The sequence below is a fragment of the Epinephelus moara genome, chromosome 19 (genome assembly GCF_006386435.1).
Source record: "Epinephelus moara isolate mb chromosome 19, YSFRI_EMoa_1.0, whole genome shotgun sequence".
Lineage (NCBI taxonomy): Eukaryota > Metazoa > Chordata > Actinopteri > Perciformes > Serranidae > Epinephelus > Epinephelus moara.
The window spans coordinates 16,856,155-16,875,124 of record NC_065524.1 but is presented as its reverse complement, the minus strand read 5'-3'; the positions used below and the strand labels follow the sequence as shown (position 1 = coordinate 16,875,124).

Here is an 18,970-nt window from a genome sequence, read left to right as displayed (position 1 = left end):
TGGCTTCTTAAATATGAGGAATTTACACCTTTTACACTTTTACATTTTACACATTCTTGTAAATGAAATATCAGTGGGTTTTCTTTGGATAAAATTAGAACTTCTGAGACGTGATCTAGGGGAATTCAATCAGTAAGAAATTGTAACAGGCAGTTTTCATTTTTTTCTGACATTTTACCAAGGTTCGTTCAGCAAAGGTGGACCACTTTAAATCTTTTAGGCAATTCAGTGTTTCCTATGATACCAAAATTTATTAAAAAAATTGACTCTGCAACTAACATAATATAAAAAGTGGTGCCATTTGCAAGGCTATATGCCCTTTGAAAAGGCAAGCCCATCCCCATCATGGTTTTCTTTTGTTTTGTTTTTTTGTAAAACAGTCAGTAGCAATCTATGACAAAATATATTATAAAATATGTGCTTCTTCTACATAAACTATGAATAATATAATTTAAAAAATGAATAGTTCATTATTTTCTTTGGTATTTTTGTCAAATATGTATATGTGATGATTATGTCATATGGGTAATATGTATGTAGGTGTTAAACAATGTCTAGTCTCCATTTGATCATGTAATGAGACAATGACATTATGCGGTAATGGTAGTTTAGACACATAAATAGTATCCTGCATGCACTAGGGCCTGTCATGAAAGGAAGCATGTACTGGGGCCCTTTGTAACTACCTTACGCCATTGCAACTATGTGTTTTAAATAACACTTTAATCACAACATTCAGCTAAACATTAGGCCTTAAAATTCATAAAATAGTTTTAAATTTGAATTTGTGAGGCCTTAATTGCCACGAATATTCTATCTGTTTCATTTATCCATCTGTAATTTATTTTTGTCAAATGAGTCAAGTTTATCTGCGAGTTCACATTTCTGATGTTACAAATCTTTTAAAACCTACCACTGAACCCAATACTGTTGTTTTACCTCATACTTTAACTAAACTGTTGGCAAAATGTAGATCAACCTAACTCACTCTAATAATCATATTGCCACATAAGACCTTTCTCTGCACAGGACTTCTTACATACTTACTTTTTAATTTACCTGCAATGGTTGAATAAGTTTTTTCCCCCCAAAATCAGTCTTTAATCTTGATAAAAAAATATATTGAAAAGGTCTTAAAAGCATTAATTAGAGTGTCAGATGCTTTGCTATGTCTGTTGTGTGAAAATTGTTGTTGTGAAAATACTGATTGATAGAATAATTGATAATGAAAATAATTTTAAGTTGTAGAGTACATTCTGTTTGTGTGAGCAGTGTCACTGCAGGTTTGCATCATAGGCTGTATGGTGTGCAGACAAAACCTAACATCAAGGGGGAAAAAATGCAGCTAATCGCTCTTTAAACCAGGTGAGGTTTTGTGTGTTTGGTCAGGTGACCCCAGTTGCTATGAAACACTGATACCAGGCATAAGCTCCTCTGTGGAGCACCATGAATTATTAATATATCCACAGCAGGAACACCACAGCAAATGCTGCCTTTCTTTTAATACGACAGAATCACTCTGTTCAATATGTCCTCTTTACTGGATCATGGGTTGATCAGGACTGCGGCAGTGGAGCAGGTGGTCGCACCAATCGCAAGTCATTTATGCCACATGGTGCTGCTGTGTGACACTGCGGAGGAACCCGAGCAGTTCAGCCAGCTGGAGGCTGCAGCTCAGGCTGTGGCTAAGGCCACTGCGAATATGGCAGCAGTGGCCTCCAGGTAGGTACAGGGCACAGTTTACTGAGGTTAAGAGGACATGTGGAATGTATTATCAGATTAACATCAGGCTTGTAACTTCCAGGCAAATACGTGACACAGAGGATGAAGTTCTGCATATGGAGATGTCATCTCTGTTGGAGTCAGTCACTGTGTCTGGACAACATGTGCTGCTGGCAGCTCAGAAACTCAGCATCCAACCCAGTCTGACTGAGCACAGAGAGGAGCTCATCACTGCTACACAAAACGTTTTCCTGGGAGTAGTCAAAGTAAAGTATGACTTTTATTCTCCTGGCTGCAAGTATGTTACTAAAAATACCATTCAATATTAGATATTACACTTTAAAAATAAACAGAGATAGGGAGGAAGGAACGGCTGCAGACACTGACTGATTAAAGGAAAGAGAAGTTCCAATAGCTTCATCTTGCACAGCTGCATCAGCTTTACTTTCCAAGAGGTGTCCTTAAATGGGAATACAACTTCACACATCGAGAGGCTAAACTGCTGGCTGCTTTAAATTTTTACACCTGGAATATCTCAGCTATTCACCCATGATCCTTGGCCTAAACTCCCAGTGTTGTTAGAAATAACAGTTTAAATTTGGTTCATTTGTGAGGATGTTGAACTTTTTCCAATGTCAGCTACTGACTGATATCTTATCTGTGATGTCAGTGGACAGATGGTCTGTAATTTATCGAGGGGGATTACATCATCACCAACTTGTAAACTGGGAAAAAGGACACAAAAGTCAACTTTGTTACTGACATGGTCACAACCTTTAACATAACAAACTCTCCTGTCTTCTCCTTAGTTATGGGAAATGCTGTCTAGATCTTCCAAAACAATTTTAACACAATAGAGTATCATATTTTTATACAGTGATTTGTGCAATTTGAATTTCAACATTTTCTGCAGACAATAGTGCTTACCATCAGAGCAGGCAGAGTCATTAAAACTTTGTTTCCCATCATTGTCCAAGGTTTAGAATGAGATTGCAAAATGATCCAGGACTTTTGTCTGAACCCATAATTGCTATTTTCAGAATATTATGCTCTCACACTGCAGTGCAGGTCATAGTACCTTTGCACCACAATGTAGACCTTTTAAAGTTCATCTGTGTTTATGTGCAAACAAACTTAGTTTTTAAGTTTCTAGGTTTTACATTTTGTCATTAAATTTGATCAGTGACAATACTGCATGACTAGGTGATATTTAATATGCCCTTAAAGGAATACAGTCAACATAAAATATGAGCCATGCTAGCAGCTCCATATGAGGCTAATGTCAGCATCCTAACATGCTCACAATTACAATGCTAACATGCCGATGATAAGCAGGTATAATGTTCAACATGTTCTCCATCTTAGCTTAGCATGTTAGCATGCTAACATTGCTAGTTAGCATAAAATCTTAAGTTACAGCTGGGGCTGAATGTAATTAGTTTTACGGGTATTTTGTCATTAACCAAAGTATTGGACAAATTGCAATTTTTACGTGATCTAGGCGCTATCTAAATTCGAGGACAATGAATGTATAAAACCAAATTTTATGTTAATCCATCCAACAGCTGTCAAGATATTTCCCCAAAAGCCAAAAATGTCAACCTCTTGGTGGCACTAGAGGAAAAGTCAAAGGATCACTAAAGTCAGACAGCTTCATCCACTGGGGACCATGAATGTTTATACCACATTTCAGGCCAATTGATAAAGAGGCCTTCTGTCAAAATGGTGGACTGACAGGCCAACATGCCCTCCACAGTTCCATGTTGCTAGCATGACTAGAAGAACATAAGAAACAAGTAGTAACCAGTACCCTTATCTGTCTCTCTGCTCTTAGGTTCTGTTAGTGGACGATGATGCTACCGTCAGGAGAGTTGTAGCAGCTGCTGATCGAGTTTTGGAGTGCCTCTCTGAGCTCGGCTCTGCCTCAGACATCAAGTCTCTGCTCAAATCTTTCCAGGTGTTTTCTGAGGCTCTGCTTCTCCTCAACAGCCTGACAGTGGACAGAGCAAATTCCTTACAGGATCCCAGACAAACGAAACAGCTTCTTGATTCCTTGGAGACTTTGAGGAGGTGCATCTCCATGCTGCACACGGCCATGTGCACAACCATCAAACACCCTACAAGTGAGCAGGCACAGGCTGCTCGGAGATACATTCTGGACAAGGTGCAGAGCACAGTGAGTGACATTGTTGTAACCCTGAAAAGTGAATGCCACAGTGGATCACTGGGTACTTGTGGGTATTACATAGGGAGGAGGAACAGTCTGCTGCAACTACTTACTAGTACCCAAACCTCCTCAATCCAAGGCAGCAGCTTTGACAGCATGGTGAGAGATCTGGTGTTTCACTGTATGGTTGTAGCAAACACTTCTCGTAAAGAGTTTCAGCAAAGGGTGGTGAGTCATTGTCGTCACATCCTGCAACTGTGGTCTGACATAAAAAGGATTTTAAAGTCCTCAGATGATCTGAATGATTCTGAGCAAAGCCTTGAGAAGATCTGCCCTCTGTTGGTGCAGCAAATACAAATGCTTGACGAAGTTTTGTTGACAACAGTTCTCTATCAAGTCTTAGACACATTTCTTACAGCATCTTCTACAGTTGAAGAACTTTCAGGTGTGACCAGACAGATCCTGGTTGGACACTCTTCTACAGAGATAGAGATGAGTTTTATACAGCCACGAGTTGAGGATTTAATATCCTCAACTGATCGAATAATCCAAGTGGCTAATTTTATCTCAGCAATAGCTGTCAATGCAAAGAGTTTGGAGAATGTGGAGAACTCACGAGTATGCCTCACAAGACTCAGGGCTCGGATCGAACCGTTGTCACTGGAGCTGGTGGATAATTCAATGCAAACTGTTCAAAAGCTCCATGAGGTGTGTCAACAATGGGAGGAGGAGACAAGTCAGCTTCAGGATGCTCTCAGTGACGTGATGGATGTCAGGGAGTTCACCAGTATCGCTATCAATGAGGTGGTCAATGATCAGCATGGATGTGATGCAGCGTACAGAGAGCAAAGCTACAAACTGTTTAATGATCATGCAGCCAATCTTATTTGTCACATGAAGCTGGCAGTTCACTCAGTGAGGAGACACTTGGACAGAAGTGATAACCCCATCTACAGGAATGGCCTCCTAGTCCTGCTCAAACAGGTTCAGTCATCTCGAACCAAAGTGGGTGAGTCGGTCAGAGACATGCTTTCAGGTTCCAGTCTTAATGTGGAGGTATATTCTACTTTTTCAGATAATGTTTCCATGGCTATTCAGCATTTTAAAGTGCTCAGAAAGGGACTGGATGGCCAACAGCATCCACATCTCCTGAGTCCACTGCGAGAGGGGGCACGTCAGGATGTAATGTCACGGTCATGTGCACCAGTCAAAGACACCTGTGAACTGAACCAGGATCATATGATAAGAGGCTCCCCTGTTTTGCAGGCTGTGGAGAGGGATTCCCAAACCGAACATGAGGAGGAGAACACAGATGAGGAAACCATAGAAGCAGAACTGGCTCATAAATATGACAGTGATGATTTAAAGATCCCAGCTGTCTACGATAAGCCCAAACTGATCCGCAAGCCTCTTGAATTTGACCTTTTACCCCTCATGTATGAAGTTGTGACTGTGACTAAAGGGAAAGATGTGACAGTGCTCAACAGGGCCTGCACTGGTGTTCTTGAGCTGTCGAACTGTTACGCTCAAGCTGCAAAGGAAGCCTCGGCCATTGTTGATGCAGTTGATTGTCAGACGTTGGAATGTTTTAGAGCAGAGCTGGTGTCACTGACTCCGCTGCTCGTCCAGACAGCTCAAGAGACGGCGATGAGCTCGGCGATGAGCACGGAGAGCATCTACAAACACAGCACGCAGTTTACTGATCTTATCAACAACACCCGAAAGGTTTTACTGCCAGTTGCTGGAACCTGGTATCATACTGTTTACACTGAGCTGCAAGGAAATCTTCCAACAAAGGCAGCCACTGTTACACAGCAGCTAAATGAAGTGATGACTTTAGGTGCTGATGTGGTCCAGCTCTTGACATCGTCAGATTTAGCCTCACAAAGCGACAGTCAAGAAACATTCAGCGTTTTACACAACAAGCTGAACAAAGCCCAGAACAGCACAAAGTATCTGGTAGAGTTTGTCACCTCAGTGGAAGGGCAGGCAGATCAGCTCGAGGGACTCTGTATCCTCTGGGGCCTGTCTATTCAGATTTTGCTAAATTCTCTTGATAAGATTTTGGGAACATCGACTGCAATGAACCAGCTGAGCCCTCAGAAACACCTATCAGTGCTGTCAGAGAACTCGCTTCGAATCCAAGAGGCAGCGAGGCTAACCAGCCTAAACTGTAAGAGTGCTTACAAATCAAAACAGTTAACAGGACACCAGGATGAACTAAAAACCCTGACTGACGCCTATCTCAAAGCTGCCGAAGAGCTTGACACAACACCAAGTGTGATGCAACTTGCAAAGTCTGAATTCTTTCAGAGACATCTTTTGATTAAAATTAAGGTGCTTTCTAGTCATTTAAGCAAAGCAAATAAGGATTTTGATACAGCACTTCAAAATATTGTCAGCATTGCTTATTTTGCTGCTGAACACTTCAGGGAGAACAACACAGAAGATGCAGAGCAGAAGTTTGAAAATGCAGCTCAAACACTTTCTGAAAATGTAAAACAAGCGACGAAGAGAGTCGAGGACTGCTTACATTACGTCCGCGACCCACGTGCCCGTTCTAACCTGAGGTCTATCAACGACCACCTGTCTTTTCAGATCTCGGATATAATCAGCAGGGCGAGGCTCATCGTAGAGACTCACTACATTTGTGACACACTCAGTCTGGATGTGCAGATACAGTGCTGGTCTGCAAAAGCTTACTATGTGGTGGAGGAGATCAGGAAGCAGGATGGGATTCACCAAGAGGCTAAAGAGTACATCAGAGCTGGTCTACAGGGCAGAGCACCTGATGATATCAAAGATGCGTTGGCTACAATCCCATTGAAAGTCAAGGAAGTGGAATTTCCCTCTGACATGACAATGACATCCTGGCAGAAAGGCAACATAGAAAACGTAGAAGCTGCAGAACCAGATGTGAACATGGCAGCTGTGGCCAAATATGAACCTGGAAATATGGAAAAAGATGTAGGTGTCTCATGATTAACACAATTTTAAGGTTCAGTGATTCCTTCATGTCACAATAAATCCCTATTTTTCCCTTCAGGACGGTGTCTGGTCTGGCACATTCAAAGAATCTCCTTCGCTGACCCACAGGTCTCTTTTCCTAAAGCAAGAAAGTGACAGCTGGGATCCCAAGGACAACAGAATTGTCCAGGTGACCAGGAAGATGGCTGACACACTTTGTTACATGACTCAGTACTTGAAGAAGAAAGGCCCAATACCGGTAAGGACCACAAGAGGGCACTTGACATACTTTACTGTCTTGACCTTGATATTTGCAGGCATCCTCATCCACAACACCCTCAGGCATTCCTGTTTTTTATTCCAGAATAAAGAGGCATTTGTCAGTGCAGCCAAAGATGTTATCTCAAACTGTCAATCAGTGACTCAGTTCATCAGAGTTATTGCCAACCACTGCCTGGATAAACAGTGTACGGTTGAACTCTCCCTCATAGTTGAGCAGATTCTCACCATCACCAACCAGCTCAACATCATCTCCAGGTCAGAAGAGTGTAAACATAAATCACATAGTGAAAACTAAGCAAGAGAAAATTTGTAAAGAGGTTATTTTCATGCTTATTTAGTGTCAATGCTGTAACACCTGGGTGCAAATCATCTGATGAGATCTTGGTGAAGAACACGCAAAATCTACTCCAGACGGTCTTGCGTGGGGTCCATGCTGCAGAAACAGCCTGCATTACGGTAAATATAACATCAGAAACATATCTGCATTGATATATGGTCTTTTCCATGTACTATAGATAGATACAGTTCAAACACTCTGTTGTGTGTACTGTCTCCTGAACCAGGGACAGTTCACCCCAAAATCAAAAATACATATTTTTCCTATCACCTGTAGTGCTATTTGTCAATCTAGATTGTTCTGGTGTGAGTTGCTGAGTGTTGGAGATATCGGCTGTAGAGCTGTCTGCCTTCTCTCTTTTATAATTGAGCTAAATGGCACTTGACTTGCAGGTTAGCAGGTGTAGTTTGGTAGAAATAAAAATAGTTCTTACATGAAACTGCTCACAAGGTCTGTCTTTTTTTTGGCACTTTGAGCACCACAAGCCGAGTGCCATCTGATTCCATTATATTCAAGAAGGGCAGGCATCTCTAAGGCTGATATCTCTAACAGTCTGCAAGTCACACCAAAAAAATCTAGACTGATAAATAGCACTACATGTAAGAGGAATAATATGAAATTTAGATTTTGGGATGAACTGTCCCTTTAAAGCTGTACAATTACTCTCTTGTTCAAGGGTTTGAAGCAGCCTGAGCCAAACTCAGATGGTGAAGAGGCTACAGCCTTGTGTTTCCAGTGGAGACGGAAACTGGAGATCCATCGAGCCCAGCAGACGTCTAACCTAGAGACTGATGAGCTGGGTTTGAGGAAGACCTCATCCCACCCTGTAGCACCTAGTCTTGCCCCACCAGTTGGCTACAAGTGACAACTGCCCCTTAAGCCTAACACAGATAACATTTTTGTTCTCGAGTTGATAGAATAACGTGACACCCACTCAGAAGGAGCTTTTCACAGACAGTCATGCTCAAGGACACCCCAGCAAGTTTGATGAAATAAAATATTCTATACTGAAGCTGAGATTGGATGTAATGCTGGACATATTACTGGATTTATGCACACTAAAATGACACAATGCAACCTGATGTGTGGTTCTGAAAGAAAACACCTCATGTTTTACGTCTTTATTTCAGATATTTATAATCAAATCACTGAAATGTGACGGGCATGTGTGTTGTTAAAATGTCATACAGTATTAATACAACCATAACCACCAAACTGACAGGAATAAAACAAAGTATTTCTCATTAAAACACTCAAAAACAGACTGTACACGTGATACAAAATAGGCATTTACAATGTGAATTATGAAAACAATAAAAAAAAAGTACATAGCTTAGTTTCAGTCCAACACAGCTCACCTTAACAGACACAGCACCGAGCGGAGCGTTACGCCACCTTCAGCCTACAACACTCACCCTTTGTAGCACACAGAACCCCCTGTGAATTACAGTCAACTCAAAATTCAACATTAAACATAGTTATAAATGCCATATTTATATAATATATATCAATGTAATGTGAACATGATAATATTTTCTCTCTTTGTATAGTACACTTCTTTTTTTATTCTGATGAAAACAAGTGAATGACAGTTGAACTGCTATATACAAGCTTCTCATCAGTGTTTCGAGGAATTACAATGACAGATCGAAGTGAGTTTCCAATATTATTTCACTCAATTGACTGTTATTACTGCTCGTTTAGCAAGTTAGAAAAGTCTACAACAGTAACGTCACATCCTCGAAGCATTTAGGCCACTTAAAAAAGGTCCAACAATGTACAAAGCAAAAATTGAATGGCTGCAATGTTGCGAAATTACACATTTCTTCTCAGTGCACTTAGAGGACTATCTAATATTGTAGATAATTTTATTTATGTTTTGATTATCTAACCTGATCATGCCAGAGGATGACCAATCATAAACTTATATCAGGGTGTGTTGTAAAAAAAATGTCTGTTGACTTATTGTGAAAAAATCCCTTATAATAAAAGTGAGCATAAACAGAAGCATCTCGTAATATAAAAGTGTCGCGAAATAAATAAATACAAAACTTCTCAAGGGAATTCTTACAATAATTGTTTGATCAGTTATGTAGTGTTATGTCTCTGCATGTGGAGTGATCTATTCTACAGGGTGTAATGCCTGGAATAAACCCATACGGGTCAGTCCTTAGTGAAAACTATACAAGTTTAAATAATTCCTTTTTTCTGATTGTTTAAAACATACATGAAAAATACACAATGATAAAAGACCCCAACACACACACTGTCAAAACAAACATTTCAGCATTGATATGATTAAGTTAAAATAACTATACACTGTGTCTGTGCACATATCTAGTATCATCTCCGTACGGACAAATGTGTAGTGCACTAGATAGTATGCGATTATATACAGGATCATTTATATACAGAAATAAATAGGTTCATGTAAAGCTAAATAAAGATTAATAGACACGTCTCATCAAAATACAATTCTTCTGCAACTTGTTTATATTTCCACGCTGTGTTTACTGACAGAAAGGAGAAGCAGTTGGATCAAAAGTCTTGAACACATCTTTCAGTGTCCTGTCGTCTGCCTCCTCCTCTGGATCGTCCTGTTTTGGTTCTTCCTCCATGGCGTCCTCCTGCTCCTTCTTTTCCTCTTGCTTCTTCTCCTCTGCCTCTTCCTGTGCTCCTGTAGAGCCCTGTCCTCCTGGTTTGGCCTGCCTGGGGTCGGTGTACTGGGGTCGGATCAGCCCGGCCAGCGCCTGGATGGGGAGGTTATGAACTGCAGGGGGTTTGACGGGTGAGGCGGGAGGCACTGTGGGAGAACTGGAGGGTGGAGGCTGATCTGAGGCGACGTCTGTGCTTTTGGCCTCTTCGAAAGAGCTGCTTCGTTGGGTTGGTGAGAGAGGCGGGGTATTGTCTTTCTTGGGGAGTTTCAGAATGCCTGCCTTTTTAGGAGGCTCTGCTTGCTCCTTCTGAGCTTGCTCGGTTTGATTACGAGGATCGTACAGACTGATGCCGCCGAGGATTGTAGTGGGACTCTCTAGCCCCCCACCAGAGGATGCCAGACGAGGGGCATAAGGTGGCAGCCTCTCAGGCTCTGGCTTCGCTTGGATAACATGAGGAGAGGAGCTCACACCGGCCTTCTGTAACCTGGGGTCCACAACTCCTCCCCCAGAGGAGGGCACCTTCTGACCCAGCAACTTGGAGTCCAGACTTCCTGTACGCTTTAGTCTGGGGTCGAGAGTCTTTTGCTGGCGTGGATCTATGGGTCTTTCAATGGAGGGTCGAGACTCCAGAGATCCAGAGGGTAATCGACTCATACGTTCCTTCAAGCGTGCAGCTACCAGTCTGGGGTCAGTCGGTGGAGGGCTGGAGACGGGGGGATGGTCAGACAGGCTTGTTCGGTTCATCTGAGCATCTGCAATTAGGGGTGGAAGGGGCAGGTTGATGGAGTGTTCCTGTTTGGGCACCAGGGAAGGGATGAGGTCCTCAGGGGCCCACACCACTGTCTGAGCGAAGGCTGGCCGCTGGAGCAGGATGTCCACCCGAATGTGGCTAAACTGCTTTAACTGACAACGAGGATCCCGCAGCACTGCACTGGGGCTGGGATCCAGAGGGATGAGAACCGCTTTGTCCCTGAGCTCCCTCTCTCCTTCATCATCTTCATCACCTGTAGGAGGCTTTTGAGGAACAGGGTGGCTCTGCTGGCGATAAGAACTCGGCTCCATTGGTCTCATCTTCCTGGGGTCTCTGGAGAACCGTGGGTCTGCAGCTCCATCGGACTCTTTTTTCATATCCGGGGGTCGCTGACGTGGGTCTGTCTTCACACGGGGGTCAGTGGGTGGGGCCCTCTCCTTCACAAGCCGAGGGTCACCCAGTGCTAAAGCCACAGGGGCAGCCTGGGGGGGCTTGGACTGAGACTGCTGCATCTCACTCTGCTTCTTGAGAGATTTAAGGATGGAGGAAACACAGCTTCCATCCTCCTCGTCGCTTGAGTACCAGTTTGTAGTTTCATCTGTAAACAAAAATTAGATCATATTTAAATGTTTGTTCTCTTAAGCATTATTTGAGCGTGACTAGTATTAGCAGGGGACGTCATGTGATTTAGAAATGATTCGCATTTGCATTCACATGGGATAAGCAAAGTCTGTTTACTTGAATTTACTGACATAAATAATTTTACTTGCTAATACAAGTCTCTTTACTTTAGTAAGTTCTCCATTTGTGAGGTTGTTCTGGGTGTTATTGGGTTTTATCTTAATTAATTCAGCAGACCTGCTTCTTGCTCCCGGGCACTTACCTCTGCTTGCACTGTTATCATCCTGGCCCTCTGCTCTCTGTGGCTCATTTCCCTGTGGATGTGACTCTTGTTGTTGTTGCTGCTGTGTCAGGTGTAAAAAGATGGCCTTCTGCACTGCTGGTGGTAAAGACTGCAACTGTGACTCTGCGCCCATCTGCTGGAGGTTCTGCATGAAGGCCAAACTGGGGTCTACTGCATTGAAAATAAAACAAAGAAGAATAACTTTGCAATTTGAGTTACCGGTTTAAATGTGATTTACCGACTGGACGACAATGTAACTATAACACTGACCTCCTTGCTGACCCATGGCCTGGTTTCGAAGGAAGCTGCTGAACAACTCTACTGGGTTCTGACCCAACGACGGAAATGGGAAGAGACTTTGCAGCATCTGTAGATCTGGTATAGGAGGGAACGGAGGCCTCTGCATGTTCATCTGCGGGTTCATACTGGGTCGGTTCCCGTGAAAGGGTGGAGGTTGACCAGGGGGGATTGGTGGCTGCACTGGAAATCCAGGTGGTGGGTGCTGTCCTGGAGGGCTCTGTGGCATGGGTGCTCCAGTGGGGTGACCCATGGGAACAGGTGATCCAGGGGGAGGAATTGGAGGAGCAGAGGGGGCTGTAGGAACCATACCTGCGCTCTGTGTGTCCTCTGAGCCTCCGCTAAACTGACTGGTGCCTTCACCTTGATTCTGGGTGTAGTTGGATCCACTGAAAAAATAATATGCACAGTTAGGTTGAGAATAAGATCTTCGGAGTTCCATTTAGGTTTGATTACAGATTATTTTTGGTTACCTCAGACCAATTTTTTGTGCCAAGTCCACAGTAGGTTGAACCTTGATTTCAAACAGGGAGGGGATCTTCTTCCCCGCCTGGCCAGAGGCTCCATCTGTAGGACTGCTCTGACCAGGAGTGGGCAGCAGACCCACCCCAGGAGGAGGCTTCGGAAGTGGGGCGATACCTTGCTTTCTCAAATCCTCCAGCTCCAACTCGTCCTCGCGGGCGTTCTCCTCCTCAGTGTTTATTATCTGATAAATGAGTCAGAAAGCAAAAATAAAACAATTATTGATCATTAGAGCTGAAAATCTCTCAGCATATAAAAGTTTAAATAAAAAACACTTCTTTCTGTTTTACCTTATCAAGCAACTCTTTGGTCACGTCATTCAGAGCCTCGTGGGAGAATTTGCAGTTGTCCCCTTGATAACATTTGGCTCCAGTATGAAAGAACTTGCACGGGTATTCATGTGCAGTCACAGGTTAAGGAACAGGACTAATTAAAAGGTGTGATGAGAATTCCCTTCATTATGCAATTACACAAATGTAATTAAAAACTCTTGTTAGTAAAGGATATTGTGCATGTAAATGCAGTTATCTCCTTTGCTGCAGTAGCCTTGGAGGTAAAATTTGCAGAGTTCCTTTTTCTTATCTGGTACGACGAGCTCATGTTCGAACTTGCACTGTTCCCCCTGTGTAAAGAAAAAATGAGTTTATCCTTCAGGTAGGAAACTTCAGTGTATATTGTTAAAACAAGTAAAAGAACATTAGTGCTACTTTACCTTGATGCATCGACCCTCGAGGAAATACTTGCAGATGTACCTGCCGTTGTGTTCAACCGTGTGCTGATTGATAAACTCTTTACTCATGATCGGTCGTTTCTTCTGAAAACCGGAGGAATTTTTTCCTTCCTGTGACACAAAATAAACAAGATGTGGTCTTAGTTTTGTCTTTTCCCCCAACTAGTGTCTTAATGTGCAGTCTGTTTAATACAAAGCTGAATGGTACAGTCAAAAGATGAAATATTGTGAAAATTTAAGAATAACCTCATCTTTTAAATGTCAGTTTTCTATAAAATGCAAATTACATTGTGATGCAGACAAAAACCAGGTTCCCACAGCTTAAGGTAAGTTAGATTTAAGATGTTTTGAGAGTTTTTTTAACCCTACTCAGAATGAAATTTAAGACCAATTTTACAATAACCAAAACAGAAGAAAAGAAACGTGCACCGATATTAATTACACACGGTTAGGGAAAATTTTGCCTAAAAGTTTATTGTGACATAAAACATGATTTTTTTTTTGTCTCATGGCAAGTTTTCTTGTTGATTTTGTGTTTCTCATTCTGCCTGTTGGACTCCACTGCCTTCATTCCCATTGTGAGTTTGACAAACATTTTGCATAAAAGTACACTGAGCCTCATATGCATTTCAGTCATAGCAGGAAATCTTGGCTAAACTGCCAATTGTCACTGTATTTGCACTTCCCCATGTCGTCCAGGGTACAGTGACAGGTAATTAGCAGACAGTGGATTCTCACAAAGTATGAGTGTCCACATTCCACATCTCTGTGATGTTAATGTAAGAGGCATGCGGTAAGTTATTTAAGAAAAATTATACCAATTATTTTGATATTTTTAAATGCACTGTCAAAAGAAAAGGATTTACAAAGTCCTACTTCCCATGTCTTTGCATTTTTAAGACTTTTGAAAGACTGATTACAGATATTTTAATACCAATTAAGGCCTTTTTAGATGAATGAATTCAATGATTCTGAGACTAAGGGTCTGCAGAAACCCTGAAAAATATATACAGTATTTTAGCTTGATTCCCCATGACTAATATAATATTAACGTATTTATTAGGGGTGGGAATCAGCAGGAGATACACAATACAATATTATCACGATACTTAGGTCACGACACAATATTATTGCAATTTTAAATATGTTGCGATATGCTGATTTACATGCAATTTATAACTTTTTTTTTTGACTGTAAATTATGTCCCCAAAGGAGAACTCTGTCAACATTTTTTTAATCTAATAAGATAAAGTTTTCAGTCTGTTAATCTGACTTTTTTTTGCAGCAAAATGTATCTAGTGGACTGAAAAGCAATGAACATATGATTCTAGTAGACTATAAAAAGCTGATATGTATTGTAATATTAATCATTTATATAATAAAAAAAAATCATGATATGACATTGCCACAAAAAAATATTGCGATACTATGCTGTATTGATTTTTTTTCCCCCATCCCTAGTATTTTTTAGGGGGCAGTTGTGGCTCAAGCAGTAGAGTATATATTCTACTTAAATAACATATGATACTAATATCTGGCTGAAATTTACAAGGCACACTTACCGGCACCATGTCGTCCATGCATTGGTCTCCTCCTCGACCTCGCCCGCGTCCTCCCCAGGGTTTCCCCTTCAGCTTCTTGTTCTTGTTGAGCATCCCACGTCCTCTTCCTGGCCCACTCCCTCTGCCTCTTCCTCTCTGCCCAACTGAAAATGACATTTTCATCAAACACATTATTATTCACAATAAATCTAGATAAATTGCAACAGTAATGATCTGATATCAAAAGTGTTTGAATCTGAAAAGCACTCATACACTGCTGTTGTTTCATCCCTCTCATGCTTCCTCTCTTCATCTGGTCTTTAGTGTGGCGTCCCTTTCCCTGACACTGGGAATCTTTTGACTGTGAATACTCGGACATGTCATCTTCATAATCATCCTCCTCTTCATCGTAGTCGTACTTGTCATCACTGTAGTCGCTATATTTGTCAAAGTCACTGCTCTTGTGCGGCGGGGACTTCTGTGAGTTGCCATGACCTCCCTTTGAATCTCGTCCGTGCTGGCAGGTCAATAGTCACAGAGAAAAAAATGTCACACAATAATGCTATTATGGATATTAAGTGTCAGCAGCAGCCAGCGGTTGTGAACTCACCTGAGAGGACTGGCTATCAAATCCCTGGCTCTTACGGTTTTTGGGCCTTTCAGGTCGGTCGTAGTCGGAGTCATAACTGTCAGAGCTGGAGCTGCTGGAGGGGGAGTGGTGCTGAGGAGAGGGCGGAGGGAACAAAGGAAAAATACACCATTAAAGTGAATTTTCCTAACCTGTTCCTAACTTCACTGCTGTAGCAGTAACACATATTTTATTGTGGTAACAAATATGGCAGCATCTTACTTTCTGTCTGTCACGCCTTCTCCTTTTAGACCTCCTCTTCTCTCTGGTCTTTTTGTATCTTTTCCTGGAGTGCCTGTGAGTCTTCTCTTCTTTCTCTTTAACCTTTTCTTTTTCCTTCTCCTTCTCTTTGTCTTCATTCACCTCTGGAGCCTCTTTGTTTTCCTCCTCAATTCCAATCCCTTCATCATCTATTTCTCCATCTTCCAGCTCGCCATCCTCTCTAAAAGAAAAAGAGGAAAACAGTGAGTTCCTCAAGTATAACTATAAGGGTTTATATACTTTATTTTGTCAGTGTCAGACTTTCTTAAAATGTTTTTCATATCATAAGCAAAACCAGAATCACCTGCTGTAATGATTTAATAAGAAATAAAAATGTTATTACACTGCCATTAAGTATTTTCCCATCATTTGGAGCAAAGCACTGAATAATAAGCCAGACAGTTTCCAATACACGCTGAGCCTTTCCTGTACTAAAAACATCCTGTCAACAATTCAAGGCTAAGTTCTAATTTCCTGTGAACCAATATGTAGTTATTTCATGGGAGTGAAAATAAATTCAACCTCAGGTCGAATAAAATCCATGAAAGCCTCCGATTTCTAGAAGCAAGGTTTTTTATATATTGACAGCCTGGAGTCAGATATGAGTTAAGTATGATTTAGGCACACATTAGTCTTTACAACAGGCTCATTGTTACTGTTAAATACAAAGAAAATCTTAAATAAATAGCAAACATTTTGATGGAATTTTGACAAAATATATCAGTCTGAAAGGCCTGTGCACTCCGGTAGGAATTCTCCAAAGGTGTATTTGTAAATTAAAAGGACTGTGAATATCTTATAGGCAGACAGTCCTCTCAGTGAAGTTGATGTTTAATGTCTGACACTGTTATGATCAGTATGTAAGCATAACTTTGATATAATCCAAGGCTTTCTTTCTATTACTTTGCAGCAGCGTCAATGACCCCTGTGTGTCTGCAGAGGAGTAGTTAAACAAGCATTACAGTGCTTAGTTCTTCACATTAGAGCTGTAATTAATTGTTAATTAATTAGATGAACTGAAAGCTAATTTGATCATCGATTCATTGGTTTGAGTAATTAAAAAAGTAAACATTCTCTGATTCTAGCCTCTTAAATGTGAATATTTTCTGCTTTCTACTCCTTTATGACAGTAAACTGAATATCACTGGGTTGTGGACAAAACAAGATCACGTTGGGACATTTTGCAACATTTTCTGACATTTTACAAACCAAACTAATTGATTAACTGATAGATAAATCGACAAAGAAAACAACTGTTCTTCACATATATGCTGCTTTTATAATCTGCTGTGTGTCACACAGGAATAGGAAGAGAAAGTTGGTTATAACACTAAAGCTTGGCACTTAAAAGCAAGCCTTTATAACACCTGCTCCAAATTTAAAATTACAGCTGTACCAGCATGGACTCATATCTAAAACTGAAATCAACACATACTGGATTATAATAGATGGCCAATACAGAGCAAGTATGTCATTTAAAAGTTTATATAAATATCAAGTATGTCAACGCATGAAAATATCAAAGTATGACAGTGGTAGATATCACCATCCCAGTGCAGTTTTAATATTCTTTTCATACTATGTCAAGTCAGCTGTTTTCAAAAGATGAATCAGGTAGGAGCATTAAAACATAAACACCCTAAAAATGGGAAAGAATGTCCTCCCACTGATCCCAGTCTGTTTTCACAGACAGGAGCCATGTCTACCTCTGACACCAGTGCAGATCAGGCTTCAACCTGGCACCCTACACATCCGAAGCCACCATGATCCTGTACCAAAACTTCCCATTCAGTCCAGCCTTCAGCAGCTGAGACTACACCAACCAAACACTACACCTGAACTTTGCTAGACAGTGAAATCTGTGAGATCTTTGCTTTGGCACCAGCACGCTCTTGGCCCCTCTTTGTTCACATGGTGTGACAGCTCTGTCAGGACTAGAGACCAATCACAAGGACACGGGCATGGCCTGTCTCCAGCACAAGCACATAATCTCAACCCTGCGTGAACCTTGTCTCAGCAGTACTGCCAGGTGCCCGGTAGGGGGCGTACAGTGCGAGGATGGGCGTGGCATTTACATCATAGTCATTTGCATAGTCTCCTGCAGATGGCAACAATGAAGCCAATTCACCCCAGTACCACAACAACACAAACGATGAGGTCTGCTATCTTGCATGGAAATGATCATGAATGAGTCTTTTCGACACGGTGATGGGAAATCTAGTTGGACAGCGTTATTTAAGTGCACCAAAGAGGCATGCAAAGATTGTTGAGGGGGGAAACCGTGGACTCTATATCCTGCAATTCATGGTTAAAATAAAATAAGAAAACAGTAACACAAGCATGTAGACCCACAGCACTGAAACGCACAGATGAGCGTATTAAGAATTGCATAAGAATGTTACTCGACCTTTCATCCCCTGCAAGCTCAGAGTCTGTCATGTTTTTGTCAAGAACAGGGGCTGGGGGACTGGAAACAAGGCTCACAGAAGCCATTGGCAAACGGATCTGCCTCCTTTCTCTCCGGTAACGTTACAAGAGTGAATTATCTCAGTCACTCAAGGAGACGTTGGGTTGTGAGAGATGCTGGAAGATTTCAGACTGGAGAAAAACTCACGGTGTTACATGTCTCGACAGAGACAGTAAACAGACACTCTCCTCTTTCATATCAATGACGTTTTAACTCTGTGAGCGCAGCTTGATACCCCGCTTTGCTAATGTCCCGTCGGTTGACAGCTGCCATGGTGAAATAGAGGAGACGGTGGGAGAAACAGACAGAAATGTAACCATGTTCGTTGATTTCAGCATCTTCATAGGCTTTCTCAACAGGGACATCATCTCAAAATGGCTTCTGAGGTCTGCAGCACATTCCTGGATCATGTATTCCTCCACGTATATATAGTCCTACGCGGATCTACCTAACATGGATACAGCACCTTCTCGTCAGCTATTGGTCAGGCATCGCACGAGCCAAGAGAGCTGCGATTCTTATTGGCTCAAAGCAATGTCAGTTATTTTCAACATCTGCAACAATGAAGTGTATACGACGCTCAGTTTTGTCCTTTGTCAGTGTTTTAATTTAGGACCGTTTGTATTACGCAGTTTTAACGACCGGAGTTTATGGCGTTTTTAAAGACAACACAGCTGAAGCTAATTCGCCTTATCGCGTTATTAGTAGCTACGTATTTATTCCTTGTTGTTTACGC

The 18,970-nt window shown here is 41.7% G+C and overlaps 1 protein-coding gene across 2 annotated transcripts; it reads right to left on the bottom strand.

Annotated features, from left to right (window-relative positions):
* Nucleotides 1–8,581: 8,581 nt before the first annotated feature.
* Nucleotides 8,582–18,970, bottom strand: LOC126406371 (zinc finger CCCH domain-containing protein 6). 2 transcript variants are annotated; one of them, XM_050070585.1, is made up of 12 exons: nucleotides 18,175–18,970; nucleotides 15,729–15,948; nucleotides 15,489–15,599; nucleotides 15,152–15,395; nucleotides 14,900–15,042; nucleotides 13,319–13,447; nucleotides 13,114–13,228; nucleotides 12,897–13,006; nucleotides 12,558–12,790; nucleotides 12,058–12,473; nucleotides 11,767–11,955; nucleotides 8,582–11,481 (listed from the first exon to the last, which is right to left on the bottom strand). In XM_050070585.1, the coding sequence occupies exons 1-12, from the start codon at nucleotides 18,258–18,260 to the stop codon at nucleotides 9,986–9,988; spliced, it is 3,492 nt and encodes a 1,163-aa protein (XP_049926542.1). In that variant the 5' UTR covers nucleotides 18,261–18,970; the 3' UTR covers nucleotides 8,582–9,985. The 2 variants fall into 2 exon arrangements, with proteins under 2 accessions (XP_049926542.1, XP_049926541.1); XM_050070584.1 differs by having other exon boundaries at nucleotides 11,767–11,958; nucleotides 18,175–18,969.